This window comes from Suncus etruscus, chromosome 18, assembly GCF_024139225.1.
Source record: "Suncus etruscus isolate mSunEtr1 chromosome 18, mSunEtr1.pri.cur, whole genome shotgun sequence".
NCBI classification, from domain to species: Eukaryota; Metazoa; Chordata; class Mammalia; order Eulipotyphla; family Soricidae; genus Suncus; species Suncus etruscus.
In genome coordinates, this window is record NC_064865.1 from 58398757 (window position 1) to 58409354 (window position 10598).

The 10598-nt window shown below is 34.8% G+C and overlaps 2 protein-coding genes across 2 annotated transcripts; both read right to left on the reverse strand.

The window, feature by feature from the left end:
* Nucleotides 1-2011: 2011 nt before the first annotated feature.
* Nucleotides 2012-2947, reverse strand: LOC125995930 (olfactory receptor 14J1-like). The gene has a single exon (XM_049764879.1). The coding sequence runs from the start codon at nt 2945-2947 to the stop codon at nt 2012-2014; it is 936 nt and encodes a 311-aa protein (XP_049620836.1).
* A 5974-nt stretch (nt 2948-8921) lies between these two features.
* On the reverse strand, nt 8922-9837 carry LOC125995931 (olfactory receptor 14J1-like). The gene is given in 2 exon segments (XM_049764880.1): nt 8922-9786; nt 9788-9837. Coding segments are annotated over 2 exon segments (915 nt in total).
* Between the last annotated feature and the right edge of the window lie 761 nt (nt 9838-10598).

Here is a 10598-nt window from a genome sequence, read left to right on the forward strand (position 1 = left end):
GAGGAAAGGGGACATTTTATAAAATATGACTTAACAGTAGTCAAATACAATTGAGTTTATCTCCCCAATAGAAAAGTATGTATGTTTCAACAGAAGTGGCATTCATTTCTTTTTGTAAAAAACTTTTATGACAACTAACTGTATGGCTTTCTCTCTCAAGCTATAAATGACTAGATTGAATATCGAGGGAACCACTGCATAAAGAATTATAAACAATATGTCAGAAACAGTGGGGGGTTCAGAATGAGGCTTTGAAACTCAAAAGTGCCTGTGGAAATAAACAGCAGAACAGCAATGAGATGGGAAAGGCAAGTGGAAAAGGCCTTGGCTCTGCCCCCATGCAGAGGAGATTCAAAGCACAAAAGAAAAGATGTTCGTGTAGAAGAATACAATGAAAAGAACACAAAGAAATGCCAGCAGAGCCAAGAAGAGAGCAACGCTCACATCACCAATAAATCCCATGGTGCAGAAGAGTTTGACCAGCAGGGCGACATCACAGAAGAACTGGTAGATGAGCTGGGAACCACAGAAGTGGCTGGAAAATGTTGCTGCTCTGTGCATCATCCAGAGATGACCCCACTGACCTAGAGTTCCACAATTCCGTGGATACAGACTCTGACATTCATAATGATGCCATAGCACATTGGAAGGCAGATGGCCACTTTATGATCATAAAACATTACAGTGAGCATGCACAGCTCAGCAGAAGCAAAGGTTACATAAGCAAATCACTTTATTTTATTTATTTATTTATTTATTTATTTATTTATTTATTTATTTATTTATTTATTTATTTTTTTGGTTTTTGGGCCACACCTGGCGGTACTCAGGGGTTACTCCTGGCTGTCTGCTCAGAAATAGCTCCTGGCAGGCACGGGGGACCATATGGGACACCGGGATTCGAACCAACCACCTTAGGCCCTGGATCGGCTGCTTGCAAGGCAAACGCCACTGTGCTATCTCTCCGGGCCCAGCAAATCACTTTACAATACATTCCTGGTGAGAAATGTTTCCTCTGTGCATAAAAGAGTCATACATGAATCTTAGAACAGTCAAAAAATATAGCAGAGGTCCAAAAAGTAGAGATGCTTCAGGAAGAAATAAATGGGGGAGTTGACTATCATCCATAGAAGTGGTAGTGATAATAACAATATTGCCAATTAAGATCAACAATGATAAGATCAAGAACAAAGCTGCATAAAATATTTCTAATTCAGGATTAATCAAAAATACCCTGGGGAAAAACCATTATATTGAAATTTGCCAGGATTCTTTATGATTTCTTGCAAGACAATATGGGAACTGTTTTTTTTTAATTCTTTTTTATTATTATTAATATCTTTAAACACCTTGATTACAAATATGATTGTAGTTGGGTTTCAGTCATGTCAAGAAAACCCCCCTTCCCCGTACAAAATTCCCACCACCAGATGGGAACTCTTGAGCAGGACATTTCTCTACTTCATCATCTAAGCTACCTCTACTCAGCAAAATATGTCAAGAAATTGAAGATCCTGCAGGCTAAGTGTAGAGTAATATAGAAAGTTATTATTAATATAATATAATTAATATAATCATAATGTTGACTTCTTGTATAACTTTTCGAAGTTCAAAGAAAACCAGCTTGGTGACAATGAAAAAAAAAGTAATGGTTAGAGTACGAGAGACCAACAGCAGAAGGGATGAATTGCTAAGCTTTCAGGTTAAATTTTAAGAATCACATATGGTCCCTGGACTATAGTCAAGTATGGTCCTTGAGCACAGCACCAGAAGGAAGCCTTGAGCACTACCAGTTGTGGCTCCAAAACCAAAGCAAAAAAGAAAACAACTTGTGTTGGTATAGTTTTAAAATAATTTTATTATTCAGATAACATATAGCTAAGCTACCTTCCTCATAAAACAGTTTTCTGTCCATATAATCATGTCATTTTTAATTTGTTTTCTTGAATGGCTAAAGCATTGCAAAATCTGTTTTCATTCAGTCTCCCAATCAAAAATGAGCAGATATGCCTCAAACAAATAAGGATGGCTTTCTTCTTTGAAAAACCTTTCTTATAGCTGTTTTAATGACTTGATTTCTCAGACTATAGATCACTGGATTGAACGTCGGAGGAACGACTGTGTACAGTATAGTGAGCAAAATGTCCAGCGCTGTTGGGGTGTCTGAATGGGGCTTCAAAAACTCAAAGGTTCCAGTAAAAAGAAATAATATGACAACAACGAGGTGGGGGAGGCAAGTGGAAAAGGCCTTGGCTCTGCCCTCCACAGATGGCATCTTCAGCACAGAGGAAAATATGTGCACGTAGGAGAACCCAATAAAGATGACACAGAGAAATGACAATAAAGCTGTGAAGATAGTGACATTGATCTCATTCATAAATTCACTGGAGCAGGAGAGTTTCAGGATCTGGGGGACATCGCAGAAGAACTGGTGGATGACCCGGGGGCCACAGAAGTGGATAGAGAAAGTAGCTGCTGTGTGCATGATTCCACCAATGACTCCACTGACCCAGACTCCCACGATCCCATGGACACAGGTTCTGACATCCATAATGATGTCATAGAGCAGTGGAAGGCAGATGGCCACATAGCGGTCATAGGACATCACCGTGAGCATGGACATCTCAGCAGTACCACAGACAATGAAAGCGAAGCACTGTAATATGCATTCCCCGAGAGTTATATTTTTACTCTGCATGAAAGAGTTGTAAATAAATCTTGGTACCGTCACAGAAATATAGCAGAGATCTAAGAAAGAGAGATGCTTCAGGAAGAAATACATGGGGGAGTTGAGACTGTGTTCCATAGAAATGGTGGTGATGATGAGAATGTTGCCAGTTAAAGCCAACAAGTACAAGACTAAGAACAAAGATGCATAAAAAATTTCTAGCTCAAGGTCAACAGAAAATCCCATGAGAAGAAACCCACTACTGGTAAAATTAGTCATGGTCTTTCTTTTTCAAGTTTTGTGCCTGCAAAATAATAAAAATTATTTTAATTGAAGAATTGTTTTTTTTCTATTCATGCAGTTAACCTTAGAAATATTAACTAGAAATGACCATTACAATTTTCACATTTTATAAAAAACATTGGTCTAGTGACAAGTGTGTTGAGAATTTGATGATTGTTACTAACAATCATTTTTACTAATGAGATTTTATAATATTGAAACTATCATAAAATTCTATTAACCACCACTCACCATTTATCAATATATTTCTGAGTTATAAAAGTATATTTATTTATATATCACTACAATAACATAGGTTTATCACTGCAGTTTTATATTTTTGTCATATGAGTAAAAATATCTTAACTATTTTCCTTTTAGTAATGTTTTTCTTGGAGTAAAGCAAAAATTACTAGATGGTTTTGCTCTCAGAAATAATATGGATATTCAAAAAAGAATATGAATATTCAACCAACTATTGGGCATAAGCAATAAAATAGGGCTAGAGAGACAGCACAGAGGTTATATCATTTGTCTTGCTCATGGCAGCCCCACCTTTGACCCCTGGACTTTATTAGGTGCCCTTGAGCACCAATAAGAGTGAGAACTGAGCAAAGAGCCAGGAACCAGACCTGAGAATAGCCAGGGATAACCTCCAAATGGAACAAAATACAAATCAATAAACCCAGAGAAATTATCCTTAGACACCAAAAACTCCATAATTACCAGAGGGGAAGGGTATGGGAGGAAAAAACAAGTCCTTTGGATTTTCCTTTTCAATGGCTCTGGTGTTTGGGGTGAGGTATGGGAGGAAAAAACAAGTCCTTTGGATTTTCCTTTTCAATGGCTCTGGTGTTTGGGGTGAGGTGAAGTGTGGTGGAAGTGACATAGTGAAGTGAGAATTCTACAGTTCTAAAGTATTATAAACCAAGATACAGTTAATCATTTGTTGTGTGTACTTTAGAATTCTCCAAAAATAAATTATTCACATATGCATTACAACATATTTTTCATTTGTTCTCAGATTTTTGTTTTTTTGGGGACCAACACCTGCCCACTCTTTGAGGGATACTCTCAGCTCTGTGCTCAGGAACTGTATCTAGGGGAATTTTAGAGTACTAGGCATGCCAAAGACTGAACTTTATTCTACTATATGCATAGCTTTAGCCTACTGTATTTTGTTTTATCTGCAGCTCTCTAACAGTAATTATCTCTTACTAAATTGAATAAATCAAGTATTTAGGATCACCAGAAGAAAAGGAAGCTTGGTTTCTCAATAAATTCTTGCAATCTGATTGCTCTTTGCTTTGCAAGGTAAATATAGAAAAGTGGTTATTTGTTCTCACAAAAATAGTTGCTCAAAAGTCAAAAAATTTTGTTTACCAAGCTTGAGCAATTTATCTATAATGTCTAATATGAAAAGTATTTTAATTCCTTCATAAATCAGTCATAGAAAATCAATCAATAATAATATGAAGAATACTAAACCATTTCCATGATGACTATGTGAAGAAAATTATGTTTTATTCAACTGTTGTGAATTAGTAAAATGGCTGGATTTATCTTATCCTCTCAAAAACCTGCAATTTAGAGATATTTCATTATTCAGTATATTTTATCTTTCTGGAACCAGTGAAAACTTACCCAAGCACTGGTTCTTGGGTGCTTCTAGTTTCAACATAAAGACCTTCTTGTCTCAACATAAAGATGAGGTGAATTGTCAGAAGTTGATATTTAGAGAAAGACTTGAATGTTACCACCTAATTCCTTTGACAAAACTGTGGCAAGTGAAGAGAAAAAAATATGGCTATTTCAATCATTCTTTGGCCACTTGAGATTAGGCAACTAACTCCCTTTGGCCAAAACAAAGTTCCTGGGTATTTTGGGTATTTGGGATTCTTTGCAGTTACACTGGGGTGCAGACTTGCAAGTGATTACACTGAGTTTTCTCAAAGAGTAATTTTCATCGGATTGATTTGAAAATTACACCTAGTTAATGAGGTATATAAACTATTTTATACTTATTGGATCAAATAATTGAAATATGTTATGATTGTTATTAGGAATTCAGAATATCCAACATAGAATTAAATTTAACCCATTTAAATAATTCAAAAGCAATTTAACTATATAATATCACTTAACTATATATAACTATTAATTATATATTTAATAATATCATATTATTTGATCTTCTTACAATGTTGAGTCATGTATTCCCTTAATAAATTGGTGAAAATACTAGTCATTACTGCCAACAAGGAAATTATTATCTTATGCCATGTATAATAATAAAATTTTACTTACATTAGTAAAGGAAGAAATAGTGATTGAGAAAATTAAAACAAGGATTGGAGCTGGAGAGTTAGTATAGTGGAGTAGGGCACTTGTCTTGTAGCAGCTAAACCAAGTTCAATCCAAGCACCTTATGTCCCTATATGGTTCCCCCAGACCCCACCAGAAGAGATCTTTGAGCACAAAACCAAGATTAAACCCTGAGTGCTCTTGGGTGTGGCCAAATAGAAAAAGTAGCTTGCAGTGCATTAGATCAAACTGAGTTTGGTCCCTGGCACACTACAATGCTCTTCCAAGCTCTGACAGGATCAATCCCTGAGCACAGATCCAAGAAAAAGCATGAGTACAAGCCTACTGTGCCTTCCTACACACACACACACACACACACACACACACACACACACACACACACACACACAATACCTTGCATATGTGTGACTGGGGTTTGAGCTCTAGCACCAAAACACCTGAAATAAGTGAGATTATCAAGTGTTTATCTTTAATTTACTTCATTTGATATATCCTCATTTTAACCATATTGCAGCAAGCTGCAATATTTATTTTTTTCATTGCTGCACAGTATTGCACTAGTTATATGTACCACTGTATCATGATGTTCATTTGTTGTGCCTTTGGGTTTTTCCATATTCTAGCTATAATACTAAAGGCTGCAATGAGCTTAGGTGGGCCTGTATGTTTTTCAAGGTAATGTGCTCTTGCCATAGTAACCAAGAACTGGAATTGTAGGGTGTAAGGAAGTCCTCTTCAGAATTTTTTCTAGAAGTCTCAAACTATTATTCACAGAAGCTGAACCAGAGGGCATTCCCACCAGCAACTAATGAGAGACCTTTATTCACTCCATTCCACCAACAACTGGACTGTTCTTTCCAGTCATTTTTAAATATACCATCATAATTTTTAAATCAAGTAATTGTGATTCAAATATTACAATTAGAAAAAACTTCGGTAAGGTCTCATTTTAAGATGCTTTACCATAGGGGACAGAAAAATGCCCAAGGACAACAGAAACTGAGCCTCATCTTGAATAGAAAGCTTCCCCGTCGATGGAGCAATGGAGTGGAGGAATCAGAACAATTGTGGAGAGAAATAATAGAGGAAGAATAAACCTTCCACATATAATGTAAAGTGTTTTGCTGGAATTAAAGTGAGTGAACCTCCCATTCAAGTATTGAAAATCACAGAGCTCTTCTAGGAGTGATCCCTGAGCACTGCAAAATTGGATTTTTGATTCCCAAACCAAAATAAATTTTATAAAATAGATACTTTACTTGAGTGTTGATCTAGTTGTTCCAGGAATTAAAATTAAGCAAATCTTTAACATCTAAAATGGGGAAAAATGAGATGCTTTACTTACAAAAATAAATGTAGAAAATTAAAAAACTTACAAAGTTCTAGAATAATCTAAAATATAATAATATAAGCAAGAATATTAAGTAAAAGGCCAAAAATGAAATTTTATTCTGTTTTAAAATACATTAAAGCAGACAATTATTCTCTAATTATGATTCAGAATATATCATACATACAGAACAATACATAAAAATAAATATAGAAAATATATAACCATCATACTGAAAACTCTACGTCATTGATGAGAAAAAATTCGAAGACAAATCACATGAGAATATTGTAAGAATTCAATCCTCCTCTACTTATCTCAAGCTTTCAGGAATTCCAATCAAAATCTCAATAGATATGTTTTGAAAGCTGAAAAAGAATCTTAATTTTGCAACCAAGACAGAGATCATAAAAAGTCTCAGATAATCTGGATGGTTCATTAAGAAAGTGACATACAATAGGAAAAAATATTTGAAGCTAGTTATTAATAAGTCTTATAAAATATTAGCATTTTTCAATGTATTAAACACCCCTACACCTATATTATATGAGGTCCCAAAACTGTCACTACTTAAATTCATAGAAGTTATATTTCTCATTTTATTCAATTACTAATTGAATTTGATATTTCTAGGAATAGATAAAGCTTCTTCCTCACATAAGTGGTAAAAATTAATTTACAGTGGTTATTAAATGCAATTTATATAGAGTAACATTTTACCAGAAACGTTTATCTTTCACACTTACAAATAGGCTATCTCACTTGTGAAATTATTTTACAAATATAATCGCATTTTTTTCTGTTTCTTTTTGTTGTTGTTTTTGTTTTGTTGGTCTTTTTTTTGTATTTATGTTATGTTTTTATTCCTTTTTTCCTTCTCTTCCCTTAAATAGATATTTATAACCTCTAGATGGACTTCTCCTGGTGTTTTGTTTTATTTTTGCCCCCCCCCCTTTTCCTTCCCTTCAAACAGAACCACATAAGTTGAATCATATTGTTATACTTCATAAATTAAGAGGGAAATAAAGGATGGTACCAAGACCAAACGGGCATATGAACATTGAGTAAAAATAAAAAAAAAATGATCAGACTTAACACCAAATCCAAAGCCAGTGACAACAGAATCAATACTCAATCTACAAAGAGCTAGACACAGAGGAGACCACTTATTCTTGCAGCCCTGGGGACAAAGGATATGGATATGGGATGCATGCTGAGAACAGGGGTGGAGGGAGGACAACACTAGTGGTGGGAATACTCTTGATTCAATGTCTCTGTGTACCTCAAATATCACTGTGAAAGATTTTTAAATACATATAATTGCATTTTGGGACATCTTCAAACTGCAACTATCTAATTCTGAATACTTATCTTTTCTTATTTTACCTGCTGTTGAATCTATTGATTGAGTTTCCCACTTTAATATGACACCATCTTCATGTATTACATTCTTTTAATATTTAATGATCATTGCTTTTAAAGAATATGACTCTAAATAATATATTTATCTATATTATTATTGCTTCTTCATTTCATTCACTTTACCACTTTAAATATTTTTCTTTTAGTATCCCAAAAATGATCATGTAACGGTTTTTCTCCAGTGAGTGGTAAAACAATATTGTACATAAGAAGAGAAAGAAAATGGCATAAAAAGAATCTTGCACAGTAACTTAAAATATATGATAGAAGCCCAGAAAGGCAGTCAAAAATATATACCCACAAAATGACATGTGTATTGAGCCAAGACTTATTATAAATTATTGAATATTAAATTCTAAAAGTTAGGACAAAAAGGAACATGAGAAGACAACCTCATAGTCACTGTTGCATATATCCTGGAAAAAAATTCAATAAAAATTTGATGGCTTATTAAGAATAAAGAAAATTTCACTGTTTCAGGAGATGAAATTTAAAACTTTTGACTGTATAAAGAGCCATGAGTAGAGTCAAGAGAGATAGACAGTACAAGGGAATACATTGCTAGGTTGTAGGTTATTCAGAATCACATACAGTCCCTTGACAATAACCAACTATGGCCCTTGAGCACAGAGCTAGAAGTAAGTCTTAAGCACTACCAGGTGTGGCTCCAAAACCAAAGCAAAAAGGAGTATAATTTATGTAGGTACATTTTTAAATTAATTTTATTACTCAGATAACATATAGCTAAGCTACCTTTCTCATAAACCAATCACCCATCCATAGAATGAGGTCTTTATTATGATTTACTTTCTTGAGTGGCTAAAATAGTATGGAAACTATTTTGAATCCTTCTCACAATCAAAAATAAACACATGTGCCTCAAACAAAGGATGATTATTTTCTCTGAAAAACCTTTCTTATGGCTGTTTTGATGACTTTATTTCTCAAGCTGTAGATCACTGGATTGAACGTTGGGGGAACAACTGTGTACAGTATAGTGAGCAAAATGTCCAGCGCTGTTGGGGTGTCTGAATGGGGCTTCAAAAACTCAAAGGTTCCAGTAGTAATAAACAATACGACAACAACAAGGTGGGGCAGACAAGTGGAAAAGGCCTTGGCTCTGCCCTCCGCAGATGGCATTCTCAAGACAGTGGAAAATATGTGCACGTAGGAGAATCCAATAAAGATGACACAGCCAAATGACAACAAAAATGTGAAGACGGTAACATTGATCTCATTTTTAAACTCACTGGAGCAAGAGAGTTTCAGGATCTGGGGGATGTCACAGAAGAACTGGTGGATGACCCTGGGGCCACAGAAGTGGATGGAGAAAGTAGCTGCTGTGTGCATGACTCCAGAGATGGTCCCACCGAACCAGACACCGACGACTCCATGGATACAGGTTCTGACATTCATGATGATGTCATAGCGCAGTGGAAGGCAGATGGCCACGTAGCGGTCATAGGACATCACCGTGAGCATTGGCAGCTCGACAGAAGCACAGACTGAGAAAACAAAGCACTGAAATACACATTCCCAGAAGGAAATGCTTCTACTCTGCATGAAAGAGTTGTAAATGAATTTTGGTACAATCCCAGAAATATAGCAAAGATCCAAAAATGAGAGATGCTTCAGGAAGAAGTACATTGGGGAGTTGAGACTGTCATCCATGGAAGTAATGCTGATGATGAGGATGTTGCCAGTTAAAGCCAATAAGTATAAGACGAAGAATACAGAGGCATAAAAAACTTCTAGCTCCGACAGTAGAAAACCCCATAAGAAGAAAACCACTTGTAGTGAAATTATCCATGGCCTGTGTCACTTTCAATCAATGATTGTAAGATAATATGTCAACCCTTCAACAATAACAACAAAAGTTTTTGTCGTTAAAATCCAAACCTCATATACTTAATAAAATATGTTAAGACATTAGGATGCCATTTTCTCCTTATCCACAATTATTTTTTATTATATCAATTTAGTTTTACTTTACAACCTCTTTGATCATGTATCAAAATCCCTTAATTACATAATCTCTTTGGTAATTTATAAAGACTTCTCTAAATGAAATGAATATTGACAGGAATAGACAATATTTTTGCATTTAAGTTTCAAACAAAAACGTCAAAAGGATCTTAAAAATTTATAATTTCATTTATGGGTCTATGAACAATTTAAATTTAAGTGGTCTTGCAAGACTTTATTTTTATATTATTTATATTTATTTTATTCAAGCAAAACTGGTGATATTCAAGGACTTCATACTGATTTTACCCTCAGGGATCACTCCTGACAGTGCTCTGGAGACTATTCATTGCCCAGCCAAAAAGTTTTGGTTGCATACAAAGCTAGATCTTACCTGCTGTGAACTAACAATCTCTTTCGCCACAGCACACATATTCCTATGTTTGAAATATTTCTATTTTCTTATTAAACTTTTTTGGTTATACATCATTGAAATAATAATTTTATTATAACAATTTCAAAATGTTGTTTTGGGGTGAGAAAAATTCTAAAGATTTGTAACCTTATTCTTTATTGTAGGGCAATAACTAATTACTGATGATTTCA

Coding starts and splice junctions, on each gene's coding strand:
- LOC125995930 (XM_049764879.1), bottom strand. CDS start 2,947: ATGACTAATTTTACCAGTAGTGGGTTTCTTCTCATGGGATTTTCTGTT.